General features: G+C 41.7%; 1 protein-coding gene across 1 annotated transcript in view; it reads right to left on the bottom strand.

The window, feature by feature from the left end:
- Positions 1–13737: 13737 nt before the first annotated feature.
- Positions 13738–19583, bottom strand: part of LOC122806073 (calcium and integrin-binding family member 2-like) — a 721503-nt gene continuing 715657 nt past the window's right edge. The window contains exon 4 of the mRNA XM_044076312.1: positions 13738–13937. Within this exon, the coding sequence (XP_043932247.1) occupies positions 13738–13937 (200 nt within the window). The remainder of the gene's footprint in view (positions 13938–19583) is intronic.

Raw genomic sequence — 19583 nt, 5'->3', positions numbered from 1 at the left:
TCGATTCTCAGCTAGAGCATCTTCTGCATGGAGACATGCGTGAATGGGCGTACCTTTGTTGAAGGTTGTGCATCAGACCTGGCAAGCCGGTACGTAAAAATCAACTGCCAATCATTAGCGGACCAGAGTTCCACTGTGGCAACCCCTAACCGGGAAAAGCCTAAAGACAAAGCAAAGCAAGGTATATATTGCAGAAGCATAGAACAGGGTATAGATAAGGTGGGTCTGGGCAATAGTTATTCTGGCAGAAGGGGAAAGGAAGGGTTTGATTCTGTAAAGGGTGCCTAGTTTTTTGTTGACAGACTTTATTGTAGAATTAATGTGGTCATCAAAACTAAGGTTATTATCAATTGTTACTCCCAGTAGATGGGTTGAAGTGTCTGGGGATATGTTAGTTGCATTGTTAGAGGTGGTGCTGCAGTAGCGTTGTCACCTCACAGTTAGACGTTGCCCATTCGATTCTCAGAGCGTCTTCTGTGTAGCGACATGCGTGAATGGGCATTCCTTCATTGAAGGTTGTGCGTTAGGCCGGCAAGTCAGCACATAAAAATCTACTGACTGTCATTAGCGGACCGGAGTTCCGCTGTGGTGACCCCTAACCGGGAAAAGCCGAAAGACACAAAACAACATTGTTAGAGGTTATTGTGAAGTGCAGTTGAGGTGACTTATGAGTAGGAACAAAGCAATAATTTTGTTTTTTTGGGGTTCAGGATGAGGCAGTGTTGCATGAACCAATTTTCAACACTATTAAATACTGTTTGGGTGAGGGACTGGAGAGAGGTTATGGACTTGGCTGAACAAATTAAAGTAGAGTCATCTGCATATTGTATGCAGGTGGCCTGAGGAATTTTGGTATGTAGGTCATTAATAAACAATGAGAAGAGTAGAGGTCCTAAAATAGAGCCTTGGGGTACTCCAGTGTTCACAGGGAGGGATTTAGAAAGATTATCCCACAGTACTGCTTGCTGTCTGTTTTCCAGATAGGATTTAAACCATTGTAATGCTTGTGGGTCAAGAGATTGGGCTTTTGGAATGTGTATAAGCATATTATGGTTGACCATATCAAAGGCTTTTGAAAGGTCAATAAATAGTGCAGAGGAAAAAGTGTTATTGTTACGATTTTTGTTTATGGAGTCAGAAAAGTATAGTAGGGCAGTTGTTGTGCTATGGAATGGCCTAAAGCCATGTTGGCAGTTGACAAGTAGATTATTTTGGAGAAGGTGGTCAAGTAGTTGTCTGTGTACGCATTTTTCCATTATCTTAGCTATAGGAGACAGTAAGGCGATAGGCCGAAAGTTGGAGAGTTCAGTAGATGACCCACCCTTATGTAGAGGGATGATGTGGGATACTTTCCAAATGTAGGGGATTTTGCTTTCTAAAATTGTTCTATTTATAAGGATGGAGATGGGATAGGCAATAGCTTTCGCTGCAATGTGCAGATATTCAGCAGGAAGACAGTCAGCAGAAGGGGTGCATGGTTTTAGTTTTTGAAGGAGTTTGTAAATGAGGGATGTAGGTGCTTATGCTTATATGGTGCAGTTAACTACTTGACCAAAGTCCATGTAGCATATGCCAACTATCTCTTGGAGTCATCTGACCAAAGAATGTTGTCATTTTATCCAAACTGTCCTACATGAGGAATTCCTTTGCATCTCTGAAAAAAAATCTCTCATTCATACATGGTAATCGGTACATGACAACTAACACAACCATAAAACAGAAGCAGTAGTAGCTGTGGTTACTTTTGGCAACGAAGGGCACAGGCAGCATAGTAGTAGAATCTTATAACTTGGTTTCCTTACCCACAAATGGTGCAACCCTGAAGGATATTGATATTAGCTAGAGGGATTTGTGAGGTGCAGCCACCCACAACAGGTAAGACAAACTTTATGGAACACATAGACCTCACAGCAACACATAGACCTCACAGTCAGAGTGTCAAACAGTCACAGCCCTTAAGGCCAAACAACACAATGCCAGACACACTAGTCATTGGTGACTCCATAGTCAGACACACTGACGTCCCGCTCACCAGACTGAGTAAGGAGAAGGTCACAGTAAGCTGCCTGTCGGGCGCTAGAATCCGCCACATAACGCAAGCACTCAGGTCTCTTAACAGCAGGTACAAATACGACTCAGTCATTGTCCACGCTGGTGTAAACGACCTGAGACGTACCTCCTTGGACTACATGAAAAGAGACATTGAGGAGCTCTCTGATTATGTAGCCCAGGCAGGTATGACCCTGACCTTGAGCAGTATCCTACCTTCACCAAGAATGATGCCACAATACAGAGATAAGATGATCAGCTTTAACAATTGGCTTAAACTCTGGTGTCATTCAAAGGGGATCCAATGTCTGTCTGCCTGGGATGACATGCTGGACAAGCCACGCTGCTTCGCAAGGGACGGCTTGCACCTGTCACCCCTGAGATTCTGGATATTGGCAAAGGCTCTTGCCACCCCCATAGTGCCTTTTTTAGGCAAGGCTCAAATTCTAAACCTACCACCCTAGAACACAAAAAGGAAAAACTAAGGGTAATGCTGCTCAATGCCAGAAGTCTAAATCTCAAAATGCACGCACTCGAGGCCCTTCTCAGTATGGAGAACATCGATGTCTGTGCAGTGACAGAAACCTGGTTCAAGGCTCCTGAGAGCACCCCAGCACTATTAGGTTTTACCTCTTATCATGCGTTCCGCCCCAAAATCCGGACAATACCAAGAAAGGAGGGGGGGGGTATCCATATTCATCAAGGACACCCACACCTCAAGACTGGTGGCAACGCACGATGCATCGGAGACCATCCAGGTGCAATTAACCATAGGCAAGACTGCTCTGCAAATTGTAGCATGTTACAGGCCACCCTCACAAACTCAGGAACCTCACATGGCCTTCCTGAAAACACTAGAGGGATAAATGTATCACCAAACGCCATCATACTAGGTGACTTCAATTACCCTAATATAGACTGGGAACACTACTCAAGCCCAAACACCCTAGCACAAAAGTTCCTGGAATTCATAAACTCAAATGCCATGGAACAACTAGTCACCATCCCCACAAGAGGAGAAAACATACTTGATCTCATCATCACGAACATGGGAGCACAATGTTCAACACCGAAGTATACCCCTCACTGGTGAGATCAGATCACAAACTAATCTCGCTGGAGGTCCTCATCCCACCCCCACCTGAAATAAAAAGACCACAGTAAAGAACTTCTCGAAGCCGACTTCACACTTCTAAAGACTAGTGTGGTCTCCTTTAAGGCCCCGAGCGGCGGAAAACAGTACTCAAGCCGCTGAATCACTTACAAATGCCTTCTACCAGCACCTGCAGGACTGCATGGATAAGGCAATCCCAAGCAAAACAAAGACTCTTTGTACCAAAGGCAAGCGTCCAGTCTGATGGACCCCAGCCATAAACAAACTCTACAACAAAAGGAGGAAGCTACTACAAGATAGAGCAAAATCCTTAAAAGGTAAGACACCCTTGATCACTATAAGTAAAAAACTAAGAGCTCTCATAAAATCATCCAAAGCAAATTTTGAGAGAAAAATAGCTAAAGACTCAAAAGACAATCTTAAGGCCTTCTTTAGCTATGTTAGAAACCTAGGAGGAAACTCCCAGATATGCTCAGAACTAGTTCAAAATGATGTGAAGATTACTGATCCTACAGACATTGCCAACATACTGGCTGACAGGTTCAGTGCAAACTTCTCCCCCCCAAAAGGAGAGATATCTATACCAAGCGATTGCAGCCCCCCAAACATCTCCAACGCCCAAGTGAGAACTGCTCTCTCCAAAGCAAAAAACAGAGCATCCATGTGACCTGATGGTGTCCCCGGCTCTGTGCTCCACTTAACTCAACGAGGAATTAAACCCACAGCTAGGACAGCTGTTTAATCATAGTCTTACCTCTGGATACGCACTCCAGGAGTGGCGCACTGCAACTGTGGTCCCACTTCACAAAGGCGGTGCCTCCACCGACCCTGGAAATTACCGCCCATTACCTTGACAACCCTTATCTGCAAAGCCATGGACAGGATCATAATGGACCTCATAAATAAAGACATAGCGAATTTGCAGATTTTGGATCCATCCCAGTTTGGCTTTGCCTAAGGCAGATCATGTCTTCTAAACTTGGTTGACTTTTTCCGAACAGTCACCAAAGCCATTGATGAGGGAAAGGCAGTCCATACAGCCTACCTCGATCTGGCGAAGGCCTTCGATACAATACCCCACTCGGGTATCATTGAAAAACTCATCAGCTTAAATGTTAACCCATACATCACAAGATGGGTTGCAAACTGGCTGAGTGACAGAACCCACAGGGTCAGAGTTGCTGGCGCCATGTCAGACTCAAAGCCTGTCACAAGTGGTGTACCACAGGGCTCAGTCCTGGGCCCACTCTTGTTTGGCATCTACTTTTCCGAAGTACAAGCAAACACAGGAGGATTATGGCTGACAAAGTTTGCAGATGACTGCAAACTGGGCCATAGTAGAAAACACATCTGACACAGATATCCTTCAGAAGGGTCTCACAGAAACGGATAACTGGTGCCAGAGCCATGGCCTAAAGTTAAATGCCAAAAATGCATAGTCATACCCTTCGGGAAAAACAAGGTTACCCCTAGCTACCAAATAGGTGGCAATCCACTGAGCACAGAAGAAGTTGTCAGGGACCTGGGGACCCAGGTTGATAGTAGTCTGTCATTCGACACCCATGTAGCTAAAGTAGTTAGGAAGACCTTCTACATTGCCCACCTTATCATGAAGGGATTCTCATCTAGATCAAGGGAGGTCATAGTCTCCCTATACTCATCACTCATCAGACCAATGATTGAGTACAATGCCCCATTCGGAATGTATCTGACCCGACACTTGCAGCAGCTGGAGAGGCCACAAAAGTTCCTCACCAAAAGGATAAAGGGTCTCAAACATCTGTCCTATGCTGCCTGACTGAAAGAACTCCAGCTCTATTCAGTCGCCACCGCTTGCTCAGAGGTGTCCTTTGCTTAACATACAAGGCCATGTCAAACCCAGATTTGATGAATATGCTGCACCTCAAAAAACTAGATCCGCCAGAGCCACAAGGGCGGGAGACTTAAACCTCGACACGGCTATTAATAGGACGTGCTGGAGGGATAGATTCATCACCCAAAGACTCCCTATGCTGTGGAATAAAATCCCGGTATATGTGAGGCAGAGCACCTCGCTGGCCTTGTTCAAGAGAAATCTTGACCAATGGATGGGAGATCGCAGATATACCCCAGGGATTACCTCAGTGTCACTGCTCGACAGAGGCACAGCAAAATAATGGGTATAGTTCCCCATACTAAAGGGGTGGCGTAAGCCACAAAACTATGGGCTAGGCTTGTAAATGCCCTCGGGCAGATAGCCTAGTATGAACCTATGAACCTATTTGAGTAACAGGGGAGTTATTTATAAAGGCAAAGTATGTTAAGGGGTTGGCACTTGAGCAGTATAAATAACTAGTACTAAAGAACATTAACATAGAGGTAAAAGACTACCCTTCCCCCACACTATTTTAAGATTCCCCTTCCAAGGCTGCATAGTTTTTTGGACAAGCACTTATTACTATAAACTCTGTAATTCGCTTGGTACAAAGTTGTATGAGTTCAGACTAGTGGGCTTATTCAAGTAGAAGGACTGGGTGGAACAGTCCCGACATGGGTGCAGCAGAACTGGCAAGGTGCATTACTGTTCTTTCTTTGTTTTTGTCAGGTTATTATTTCACATTTATTTTTTTTATATCACTTTTCAACAGCTTGCAGGTACCCTTCGTTTATGTTTGTTATGTTGTTTTTCAATGACATGTGAGTTGGGATTATAAAACAGCCTTTTATAAGTTTATTGCAAACCATGATTCCTTTTGGTATGGTGTTTGTTAGACAGGAGGAATGCATTTCATCCACTTTCTGAAACTTTGTAGTGATGGCACAGTGAGCTTTTAGGTTGCATATGATTTGTAATGCAATGTGGTAAGCTGCATAAACAAGCAGAAAAGAAAAAAAATACTGTCTGTGTATATTAAAACAGCTTTGGGAGAGTTCAGATTTTACAGCATTCTTGAATAAGCTCACTAAAATTCTTTCTGGGTGGTACCCATGCTGAACGGTTTTACAGATGGGTCTGTATCAGAAAAACAAAAGTTTTCAGCGAATGCTCACATGAGCAAAAACGCTGGACATCGAACTCCTTATTGTGGGGGGCTGTGCCCCCACCCCCTCTAACTATATATTCCAACTCCGAGCTTGCACTACAGTGAGGAAAGGGCAAACATCCCACTCCTCACTGTACCAGACCCCACAAACACTCTTTCGATTTCCAGCATTTTCGCTCATGTGAGCATTCGCTGAAAACTTTCGGTTATCTGATATAGACCCTTTACAGATGACCTGCCTGAAGCACTGTTTGCATGTTAGGACCAGGGATAATTCTTTAGCAATGTGGAACAGTACTCTGTCTTTTCCACATGTCTACTATTGAAAGCTGACTTAGCTATTGAGTGCTTCTAATGTAACAGTGCACCTTTTTTTCTGTCACATTCTGATTAGTCCTATTCCACCAACAGTAATGCATCCTGTACTGCTCATCTAGGGACATAGTTGTGGTGCTCTTTTCTCATATAACAAACAGCAGTAGGACATTATGTAAAAGTACATCAACGAGCAGTAAAATCCATTACATCTTTTTCCATTAGATGTACATCCAAACAAGTGTGCTGCAGAAAATATTTAAAAAAAAAATCACATTTGTGCCTGCCTCCAAAGTGAAAGATGCAAAAAAAACCAAACAAAAAAAAACGTAGCTCATATAAGCACTTCTTCCCTACATTTCAAAGTGTAGTGATATGGTTTTACTATCAGCATGGGGCTGTAAATAAAATGAGCACACAGAGGAAACTGTTAGCATTTCCTGAAGAGTTAAATTACCCTCCCCCAAGGTACTGAAACCTGAGCCATCTCACTAAAAGCTGTCTGAATGTAAACAGCAGGATCACCTGACCTACCAGCTTAATCAAAACAATGAGATCTGCAGGGAATCTTGACACTCTCCCTTTAAGGAAGAACACCACACAAAAAGGAAAAAAATGTACAGAAATGATGACATGCAACAGACTTGTTTCATTTAAGATTCATGTCCTAGATTACTTTGCACTCTTGTCAAAAATAAGAAAATAGAATTCAAGCCGATATTGCTTAAACTAGGGTTTCCTAAGTTAAAACAAGAGAAAGTTCTTTTGAGGGTACAGCAGTTGAAGAAGCTTGAGGTGAAGGAGATGAAGTATCAGAGATGGATGATAGGATGCACACTTCAGGACAGACAAAGAAAGGACATCAGAGCAGAAAGTTAAACAACTTCAGTTGCAGAAAAGGTTAAGGAAAGCAGATCACAGTGGTTCAGACACATGTGCAGGAAAGTAGAAGACATTATGGTGAAAAAGATTTGGGAGAAAAAGGAAGAAGGCGAGAAGAGACAAGGGCATCCAGTCAAGAAATGGATGGACCATATGCAGAAGTATGTGACAGCTAAGTATGACTTTTGAAAAAGATAGGAGAGTGGCTATGAATCAAGAGAAACAGTGACAACTGCTGCAACACCCTGGCCGTTTATTAAAAAAATGGAGAAAAGGGGGTTGATGATGATGCTTACGAAGAAGAAAATATAAGCTCTCCAAGGCACAAATCATCTCCAGTTGAACTCCTCCCTTCCCTATTCCGTGTCTTTAAACTAACAAAACTCCACTTTCAAATATAGCACAGATCGGTAACGTGTTTATGAACTGTTGCATAAATACAGTCAGAAACAAGAATGAACAAATGTTTTAACTGTTGCTGTGAATACATTTCCAGCCTTACAATAAGCATGAATGCATTATTATGTTAGTAACCTTAATAGACAGTTTTTCTTTCTCCTCACAGAATAACTATTGGAAAGCTTCCACAGTCATGATGACTTCCAAGCAGGTGGTGCCAACAGCTGATATTAATTATTAAGTACACTCATTAATTCTAGCACCATGAGGTCTGCTGCAATAAGCTTGCAAATAACTAATGAGGTAATACTATAATTTAACATAGCACTACCCTCAAGATAAAACACTTCTGACAAACAAGTTCAGTGTAATATCTATAGAAATCTATGCTTATGTACCAGAATCAAAACTAAGATCCAAAACCATAAAAAGTCAATTTCTTAATCACCATTATCTTTTCTTAGCTAGCTTACAAGATTGAAGGAGAGTATCCAAGAGAAAGAAACACCTACATGAGTTATTTTCAGATCAGTCACCTATTCAGCTTCCTTCAATTTAAAGCAGGTGCAGCTTTCTGTCTATCCATCATTCAAAGTGCAATATAACAACACAAATTCAGGTACATGCATTCTCTGTCATGCTTAAAGCAGTGAAAAGGTGGCAGCCTCTGGGATTTCCAAATGGATACAGAACAGCCCCTGGATATAATCACCCTCACCTATTTCTCTTGGGTGATAGCCAGCTACACTTCTGGATGCAGAGGAATACAACCAATGGCTGAATCAAGAGGTGGACAGATGGGCAGGCCCTTAGGGTGTGATGCTGTTGATTTGAAAAGGAAGTGATGTCGATCTCACCTCAGCATCCAATGGAGAAGGTTCCTCTGCCATGGTGGTTTCTGTCAAGCCTCTGCTCAAATGACACTAGCAATTTTTAAACAGACAATCTTCCCTCCTTTCCAGTTCCTAGAATAGGATCATTGGTGAGTAATGGACATTTTCCCAACTACTAAGAGCATCTAATTCTCTTGCTTGCTATTCAGCAGCTTGTCCATCACCTAAGAGCCTATCATATGGGGCATCTGCACAGGAAGCCTTCAACTGTTCTACAAATACACAAACTCAGAGTAATGCATGTCTCCCCCCAAGGATATGCCTAAACCAGCAGCCTTCCCTGCTTCAGGCACAAAGTTGCATAGCAACCTCATGGACAACGATACAATATGGTTCTCAGCTGCCTGCCATGATTCTACCTACTAACATACTTCATTATGAGGAAACATTTTCAGCACATCAAATGTGATCTCTTCTAGATCTTGCTGAACTCTAGTCACGTGTATCAAACAGTTGAAGGCACGGATAAAGAAAATGTTTGACACACAGACTCATTTTCCTCTTCTTAATGTCATCATCTTTCTGGCTACTACTGCAATGAGCGAGCTGACACGAGGCCCATTACTCCAACAGGTTCTGTCCTTGAATGTGTTTTGGGAACTGGGTCAAACACATCTGGCTCTTTCCACACTCTCGATATAAGCAAGTCAATCATCCTGTCATGAAAAACTAATTGGGTTGTAAGAAGGGTAGACTGAAGAGCTTCTTAAAGGATCTCTTTCTCAGAGGAGATGGAGTTTGTGGGCCATGATCCCCTCTACTGCATTAGTTCAAGAATTTTCTCAAATTTGGGTTCTTCTTGAGGGGACTATGAGGAAGCCTTCCCTTCATCAAGATCTGTGTCTAGGGTGTGAGAATCTGTTGGAAAGTCTGTGAGGCTCCTTTTGTATGTCCTCTTCCTTTGTACACTTGAAGATGAAGTCGCCCTAATGCTCAGCAGATGATGTTTCCCCTTGTTCAAACACTTGGAAGTGGACTCTTTCTCAGACCTTTGGGGGTCTCAAAATGTTTTGGTATCGGCTGCTTTTGGGACAACGATGAACAATGCAAGACCCAGGCTGGACAGTATCAACGAGTGGATCTTATGAGGAGGGTGGCTATTCCATTGCAATGACCCACATGGTTTTCCTTGGTTCTGATTCCCCAGCCTGTGTCACTGATGCCTAGTCTGCTGGTGCTGGCCAGCATCATTACTGCCAAGGGCATCACAGTCAGTGCCAAAAAAAGGCACTGTATGCTGGAGACAAATTTGGGCACTGAAAGTTTGAAAGGCACCCATGTTAATACTTCGATTGTAACGCAGAGGCCCAGTATCAATACTGGTACTGAGTTTTTGATTTTGAAGTCCACAGGCCTAGTGGATCTTGGTGCCACAGGAACTGGTTCCAAAGGTATCAACGTTCATGGTACACATACACACACACACACATATATATATATATATATATATATATATATAAATTTGTTTACCAGGCAGAGCACTGATCGCAAATGAACAATTTTAGGCTTGGCCGAAGTCATGAGAACAAAAAATTGTACATCAACATGGCATTATCATATAAAACACCAGTATAGGAAACTGCGAACGGCCACTTCAACAAAAGTGAACCGGCCGAGCACACTTTCGCGAAAGTGCTTTTCACCAAAAAAGCATTTTGCGAAAGTGTGGTTAAGTAAGGGTGAAAATGTGGGGAAATGGCTGGTGCTGAGATCGTAGCACAGTGGGGATAAGGGAATATTACTAATAGTGTGATCTCGAAGTAAGAATATAAAAGTGGGGGGTGTGGGAGGCACAGCCCCCCCACATGGGGGGGTGCAGGCAGGCTTGCCCCCTGCGTAAATGTGAATTCTCTGTTTTTTTTATTTTATTTTTTAGATTTTTTTTTTTTAACACACTTTAGTGAAAGTGCTTTTTCGGTGAGAAGTACTTTCGCTAAAGTTTGTTCGGCCAATGTGGTTTCGGCTGTCTGAACTTTCGCTCAATAGTACGACATCCATATATATGTATTTATCGACAGAGAGGTCAACAACATGAATGCAGGAAGATGCATTTACACACAGTTTTAAATATTTGTTGCAGTCAAACATTTCAAAAGTAGAATTTATATACATATTTACACAAGAAGTAAGAAAAAGAAAGGAAAAAAGAGTAAGCTTCAATGCAGATTATTTAGCTGTATATAGGTAGGGTATCATCTGCAAATTAGTAAGCCCCCAGTTGATTATGTGATGGATTAGATTCTGGGAGTTGTGTCATAACAGGTATTATATATCAGGTAGGTCAGCAGACAGTTGAGAATAGGTATACAAGTAGAAAGAGGGTGGAAGGGAGTCTACTGCTAGGGACCTACTCTGTGGGAGGTGGAGATTTACATGATATGCTCTGTTATTCAGACATTTGCATTCACACTGCTTTTGTAGAAAGTGCTTGAACTGAAGTCTGAAAATGGACTACTCAACATGGGTTCAGTTAGTTCATAAGGAATTGACTGCTATAGTTTTGAGGCAATGACCAAGAAGTCATAAATAATAGAATGTAGCATGAGAAAAGGAGACTATAGAAATGGGCCACCTCTGTTTTTGCTCCTGATGTTATAGGTTGTAGATGCAGCAAAAGCTTTGAGGCAGGGGGATGCCTCTCAACCTCTTAGCATAGGAAATCTGGACAAAGCCAAAAAAACCCCAAAACAGGGACAAATTTTAAATACTGCTCTTATAAACTTAGAAAGTTGGCAGAATAAAAGATTTTCTATTTCCATGCATTTTCTGAAATATATAAATTCTGAAACTCAAATGTCTGTTATTATTTAGTGAATTCAGTCCTCACTGACTTGCCAAAACACCACACATTTTATTTGGAGCAGACCAAAAATATGAGGCAAAAAGCTATACAGTTGAGAGGTATTGTTTGTGTGTGTGTGTGTGTGTGTGTGTGTGTGTGTGTGTGTGTGTGTGTGTATGGGGGGGGGGTTGTCTACTTTTTTTGGGGGGGGGTGCATGGACTTATGGACTTTAATTTATTTTTTTAAGGGTTTTTTCAATATGAGCCAATCAGTATACAGAAGTAAATCAAGGAGGATTTTATTACTGTAGACTGAGAACAGAACTGTGGCAAGAATGGAGCCTTATGGGACATATTAATTAGTGTAAGCAGTGTCAGAAAGAATAGAACCTATCTTTACCTGCAAAGATCTGTTAGAAAGGAAGCTTTTGAACTAAGTGGTGCAGTCAGGGATGAAGCTGATGTCTTCAAGATGGATAACTAGGACAACAAAGAGTTGAGGATGATGGTGCAGCATCATGTGCTACCAGAGATACTCAAACTCTTTAATGGACTTGGACATAGGTCAGGGCGAGTCCAGTAGATGGAGCTTCACATAGTTTAGGGTGAGCACAGCAGATGGATCTGGACATAGGTTGGTGTGAGCCCAGCAGATGGCCCTTGACATAGGTTGGTGTGAGCCCAGTAGATAGACCTGGACACAGGTTGGGGTGAGTCCAACAGATGGACCTGGATATAGGTTGCGGTCAGTCCAATAGCTGGACCTGGATATAGGCTGGGGACAGCCCAGTAGATGGACCTGGACATAGGCTGGTGTGAGTCCAGTAGATGGACCCAGACAGAGGTTGGGGTGAGTCCAGTAAATGGACCTGGACATAGGGTGGGCTGAGTTCAGTAGAAGGAACTGGACATAGGTTGGGGTGAGTCCAGCAGATAAACCTGGACATAGGCTGGACTGAGCCCAGTACACACGGTGAATGAGGAGAGAAACTGATGGCAGTGGATGATCAGCTGTGTAGAGGGGGAACAAAAAAATATATATAGTGTAGAATGGACTTCAAATCAGGACAGAGTATGTATGCCTTGCAAATTCTGCAAATGGTGCTTACAGGAGGTGTATGCTCACCCTTCATGCATGCACAACCTCTCAATCAAGCAGTATAGCAACACAGAGCTGGCCTATGTCTTAATGCTGCTAATGCAGTGAGTCTTGGCAGCCTCTCCTCCCTCAGGATGGGCGAGGGAATGTCAGCTGTGGATTCTCATACCCATGTCTCACACCCTCCAGCACCTGTGCTGTTAGTTGTACTTGGGTGTCTGTGGTGCAGTATAGGCTTTATCCCCCTGAAATGTGGGGATGAACCCTTCTACTCCATATTTGATGGAAGTTTTAATTTTCATGCAGTCTCTAACGTGTTCATACCCGACTTTGCAATGTGCTCTTATTGTCAAAAAAGTTCTCTGTAAATAAGTCATTGTTTGTAATTCAAACATGGCTCCAGGAGAGATATACCAGAGTAACAGTACACCTGAAAAGTACTGTCAACAAACATCAGACGAACTCAAAAGGACCACCAAACCTTCCTCTAGTCTCTGGCCTTACACTACAAATGAGATGTTGCTGTTCACTGGTAAACAATGGCCTAATGATTCATCATCTAAACTACATTGTTTTGGTCATTGCATGCATTTTTGAGCCCTAAGTTGGCATTCAATACCTCCTTTTCTTCAGGAAGTCGAAGATGGAGTACAAAATCTTTAAGAACATAATGAAATCTGGGCCGTTTTGTCTTCTGTCTTCAGACTAAGCCTCCAGCCTCCTAATTCCAAAATACAATACTTCTTGGGATTTATTAACCCATAGTGTATCCTCTTGTTAATAATGCATAAAATAGTGCCTTTTATTATATTAATTATGTCTCTTGTGTTTCTAAGTTTTACAAATTTACAGTACCCACAAGCAGCAACTCAAATGTACGAGGACTGCATCAGGCTCCAACCCTAATATGAAAAAAAAAAATCTTACACAGAATCTTAGATTTAACTCTAGCCATCAGAGCATACTAAAGTGATTAAAACCATACACATTTTTTCCATTCTGGTCAATACTCAATCACAAGGTGCAGAAATAACCAGAAATGTCGACAGACTGTCTTAACACACAACGAAGACAATACATTACATAAATTTTGCTTTTTACATTACCAAACAATGCTGTCAGAGTATGAACATATTTGTTTGTGTAAGGAATGTTTAAGATGGTCAAAAGTTCAGTTTGTTTTACCTGAGAAAGTCTGGGGCTTTTGAAATCATATTTTCAAAGTCTGTAAATGCTAATTTACCATCTCCATCTAGGTCTGCTTCCTCAATCACCTTATCACAAACCAGGTTTACTTCCTCTGGAGTTAATTCCTCCCTCGTTAATTTATTTAATGTCTTCTCCAGGTCAGATTTGCAGATAAAATTGTCTACATTGAAGTCTAAAAAGAAAGAAAAAGTACAGCTGTGTAAAATCTCAACATAACAGTAGATGTCTTTCTCTTCACTGCTGCCATATTCTTTACATAAGGGATCTCGTGCCAAGGAGTGCCATATGTCCAGCCAATATACCAAAGTTTTTGGCATTTATAGATGCTGTATGTCACACTTATGTTCCCTGTAAAAGGACTGAAGAGCCCCAGGAGGAAGGGAGTAGGACGACAATGTGCCTCCAGAAGGAGAAAAAGAAAAGAATCCCTGACCAGGAAGGCAAGAATAGGGCAAAGCAGAAGGGGGAAGAGTGGAAACAAATACTGTAACAGTGAAAAGAAGGACATCTTACTCTTATGGTAAGATTTCACAACTGTATTATGTCCTTCCATATCACTGTTGTAGTATTCCTTACTTAAGGGAGGATTCAAAAGCTGAAGAAGTAACTTGGGAGGAGGAAGGCACAGGACAGACCTCTAGAAACCAGCTCTTGCTCTAGAAGCAACAAACAGCTTATAATGTTTAGAGAAGATATGGACAAAAGTCCAAGTAGCAGCCTCAAGAATGGAGTTGGTGTCCAGTCCTTTGAAAAAAGCACCAGAGGCAGAAAGACATTTACCATGAAAAGAGCAACAAAAAGAAATGGCTATAATGATCCAGGAAGAAATTATTTGTTTATAAACTGCCAAACCCAAATACCTTGGATGAAAGGAAGTAAAAAGTAGCTCAGATTTGCGAATGGTCTTAAGTCTTATCCAACCAATATCTGAGCTGTCTATGCAAATCCAAGGTGTGAAGGACCTTCTCACTAGCAGAAAGCGGAGAAGGAAAAAAAAAGGAGGGTAAATTAATAGACTGATTAAGAGGCAAATCATTGACTAACCTGGGCATAAAAGAAGGATTAGTACAAAGGGTACTTGCATATTATCGCAACCACATTTTCCAGGGCAATACCGGTTGGTTCCCAGTGATGACAATGACATGCACGTTCTTTAAAGAGCCCTTGAAAACACTCGGCCAGCACAAGAATCACTGTAAAAATATAATTTCCAAATTTCAGGCAGAAAAAAACGCCCAAACATATAAGCAACCAGCAAAGAAATACAACCCTGAGCCTATTACTTAAAATAAATAAATAGTCGGCATAACTAGGAACTAACTGACAACGTCATCACAGAAACAAATTCAGGAAGACTTCTTTCTTCCCTATCAACTCCGTGACCATAACCATGAAACTATCTACAAAAAAGTAGGTCTTCTGAATAAGGTACAGTGGAGCTGTTTGTGTGTGCAAAACAATGACATCAACACACACAGTATTCATTTACTATTATTTCTGCACAACTATGAGGCTTAAAGGTTTAGAGAAGAAGTATATCAGTAAAACAGATGCAAGCTAAATTAAAACAATGCAATGAACCTTACAGAAATGGAAATCAGTCCACTGACTCAGCATTTCTGTCTTTAATCTGACTACAGTTATTAACGAACACTAAAGACAAAATGCTGGAGGTTGTAGTAAAGACAGAAATCACAACCATTGTTTGACAGCATTTGCTGTCAGGAAAAATCAACATTCAGTGCACTTACCATAAGCGACATGCTGTCAGTAAAGTGCATAAAGAAACAACAAGAGTGTGTTTCTTAGATTTTATTGATAACACACCAGAAAACAACGTAGGCTTTTAAAGAAAACAGTATATAACATTTTAAAAAACATTACTGAACATATTTCACGATCAGTAAGCAACCAGTATTGCCGTGAAAATATGGTTGCAATAATACGCAAGTACCGTACAAAGAGATACCCTGTCCCTATGATGGCCAAAATAACAGTATTCCAAGTATAATGTTGCAACGAAGCTTAAGCTGCAATTTTTTTAAGCACAATACTAAGGTCCCAGGAAGGTGGAATAAGCTTTCTGAGAGGTCTGACATGAAACACACTTTTTAAAATTGGTTAACCTCAAAACAAGAGAAAAGGGCTGACAAGCAGAAATAGCTGAAAGGTGAGCTTTAACTGTAGAATATGCCAACCCAGCATGAAGCAATTCACAGAAATAAGAGACAGCTAAAGGGATCCCAGAAACCACAAAATGTAATCAATAATAATATATAACAAAGCCAGTGATTAAAAAGTAAGGAAGGAAGCTGTAGGGATCCCCACTGAAAAAGGATACTGGTTACAAGAAAGATATCAGACAGAAAATCTCTTCCATTTGGACAAATATGATTACCTGGTAGGGGGTTTCCCAGTCTCCTGCAGACCCTAAGCACATTCTCAAAAAGAGGAGCATAAAAAGGATCAAAACCCTATCACCCACAGTGTAAGTTGAAAGAGTGAATAAGTGAGCATAGATGAGAGACCTTGTCTTGTGTGAGAAGGTCCACCCTGTGTGGCAGCTTGTGGTGATTGCCCCAGCTAAGTGAAGAAGGGGGAAACAATGATGTATGGGTCAAAAGGGGGGTCACCAGCAAGATTTTGAGGGAGTCTTGAATGATCTTGAGCAGGAGCCTCTGAAACATCCCCTTCCAAGTTACTGCATCCACCTTTGAAGCCAGAGGGCTTAGGTCTCTGGCACAGAAAAGACGTCTGCTCAGAGGTCAGGCAAAAAAAAAATACATGTGCAGTATCCCATCAATGGATAATGTACAAAAAAAAACACATCTCTGTGAAGCATCTATTTGTGAACCTGTGTACTTGACCTGTTCAAAGAGTCTGCCACTACATCATAGCTCTCAACCTTCCAGATTTTCACAGAATGTCCAGACTTTTGCCTCATAATTTTGTTCCGTCTTCATAAAATTTGCAATTTTCTGGCAAATCACTTTAGATTGAAGTCGATGAATAATGACAGTCATTAGAATTTCAGGTTTCACACCCTTCAGAAAATGTATGTTAATGCAAAAGTTGTTATTCTAGCAAATTTCTACATTTATAACAGCAACATTTAAAAATTGTCCCCATTTTTGGACCTTTGTCCCCCAATTATTTTTGGCTCTGTCCTGATTTCTGGTGCTAAGAAGTTGACAGGTATGCACCATATTTTTATCTCAATACTGGACAACTAGATTTTAGACCTGAAGAGCAAGTCTGTAAAGAAAGTAGGACCTTATTCTCCCTTGCTTGTTGATATACTACATTACTGTTGTATTGACTATGAAGAGGCTATAAAAGAAAGAGGTAATGAAAAGACTGAAGAGCTTAAAGGATTATGGGTTACAGGTTTATGTTGATGTGATCTGACCTCTGATAGAGAGGCCAGAGACCCTGTACCTTGAGGGAAATGAAGAAGGCTCTACACCCCTTGTCCGAGGCATCCGAAAAAAAGATCCTCAGATGAGACTGGAGGTTGAAATGAAGTTCTGGGTTGAGATAAAGCTGATAAATCCACTGCTGACACTCGAGTTTGAAGCATGGGAGGAAAGGAACAAGGAAATCCAGTGAATGACAGTATTGAAGCCACAATGACTTGAGGAACCACTGTAGTTCTCTCATATGAAGTCTGGCGAGAGGCAGCATAGGAATGGTGGAGGCCATGCATCCAAGAACCCTGAGATTATTCCTGTCTGTGACTGAACCAGAGGAAGAACAGACTGAATAAAGTTGATCAGAAACAGCACCTCGGCTGGAGGCAGGGATGCCAGCATGGGAATGGTATGAATCCTGCAATTGAGAAAAACATGATCCTAAGAAGGAACCAGGACTGATCTCTGAAAAATTACAATAAACCCCAAGCTTGGTAACAGATGAACAGTAAACTGGAGGTGCTGAATCAGGACCGTGGGAATCTAAGCCTGAAAGAGCAGGTCGTCTAGACAATGAATGATCTGAACCCCTCTCATCCTGCAAAAGGCAATGACATGGACAAGGCATTATGTAAACATCCTTGGGACAGTAGAGAGGCCAAAGAGCAAAGCAGAGAACTGAAAAACACAAGGAAACAGAGAAACATAAAAACTTTCTCACAAGGGGATGAATGAGATGTGACCGGCATCCTTGAGGTCCTGGGATCCCAAGAAGGTCTAGGAAAGAAGACAGAACAGGATTTTATGGAACAACATCTGAAAAGAAGGGACCATTAGAAAGGTGTTGAGCTGCAAAAGTCCAGAATGGGTCTCCAGGTGCCTTCCTTCCTGGGAACCAGAAACATCCTGGAGTAAAACCCTTTCCCTTCCAGGGCAGGGGGTACAACTTGAATGGTGCCCTGAGCCAAAAGGCCCTGAAGTAGTTCTGAAAAGAAAGAAAGAAAGCTATTCCTGAGGAGGCCATGGGATACCCAGAAAAGAAGGAAAGGATTTACACACCATGAAATATCCCTGGAGGATGATGGACAACACCAGTGTCTCTTGAGTGACCCTTAACCAATTGGGAAGGGGCAGGGAAAGATGAAGGGATAAGAGAACCTGGCTTAGCAACAGGGGGAAGCAAACTGTCAGACAGAACCTGGTTTATCTTGAAAAGGAGGCTTCTGAGAAGTAGCAGTCTAAGTATACCTAGCAGGGGGTACATGCCTCAAACCCTTTTTACTTTGGGGGAGGGTGAGTCTGTCTACATACATGACCTACTTCTTACCTGTACCTTAGGAAGTTAGTGCTCAACATTTTAACACCACTTAGCATTACCCGAACACAGCTTCCTCCATAATTACCTTTCTATTTCCCTGTTTCTCTTTTCCTTTCTTTGTGAGTGACCGTCTTTCATTGCTTTTTAGTTGTTTGAGACCTGGGTGAAAACCCGCTCTGCTTGGGCTCACTCTGCTCCCCTATACTAACCCTATTTCCACCCATCCCCACACTAGTGTAACAACCAGTCCCCTCTATGACCTCACCCATCTGGCAGAAAATCCTTTTTCATATCTAATTTATTCTAGTAGTCCTATATTTTACTTTCACCTTCTACTTTTTTTCTCATTATACAAAGTATACTGTTTTACTCTCATATACTATAAGCCTTATCTGTCTTCCTACCACAAAACACTTTTTCCTAATTGTCTTTTTTTCTCTTTTGCCTCCATTTTACCTCCTACCTTAAAACAATCTTTCCTATATTTCTCCTCTGCCTCCATTTTATCTACAATCTATTCTTGTCAACCTTCTCTGCCACCACATTTTCTTTTCTACCCCTCTCCTTAAACCTTCTCATCCTCTTCTTTGCTAGAGTCCTTCTGATATCTCAACATAATATAGGATACTTAATAATATCTTCCCAGTCATCTATCGCCCTTAACCTTTAACAATATTCTTTAGTGTCTGTACCATGCCTCCAATAAAACCTATTATCTCTCTCACTGTGCTACTAGCTGTGCTACCCATAGCCCTTTATACCACCTTCTACAAATCCTACCTTCTCACATTCCACCCCCTCTCATACTTTGCCTATTATACAGAACCTTCATCACTATAAACCCACTGTTCACATCTTCCCATATTTTTTGATACCTCTCGTACTCTACTCTTCTCTCTCAGATATTTTCACACCCACTGTTCTAATAACCTTTACATACATTACAGACTGTTTTCCAGACTAAAATGTCTTACACTGCACTCCCTTACCCACAATAAACTCCAATCTAACATCCATCCTAACCCAGGCTCCACACTAGCCACTTTTGCTAACCCATTTCCTCCTCTAAACCCAAATACTAACATCTCCT

The sequence above is a fragment of the Protopterus annectens genome, chromosome 7.part0 (assembly GCF_019279795.1).
Source record: "Protopterus annectens isolate FY-2018-M chromosome 7.part0, PAN1.0, whole genome shotgun sequence".
In the NCBI taxonomy this organism is placed as follows: Eukaryota; Metazoa; Chordata; order Ceratodontiformes; family Protopteridae; genus Protopterus; species Protopterus annectens.
Note: the sequence above shows the minus strand (reverse complement) of the source record. Positions and strands in the feature narration are given on the sequence as shown.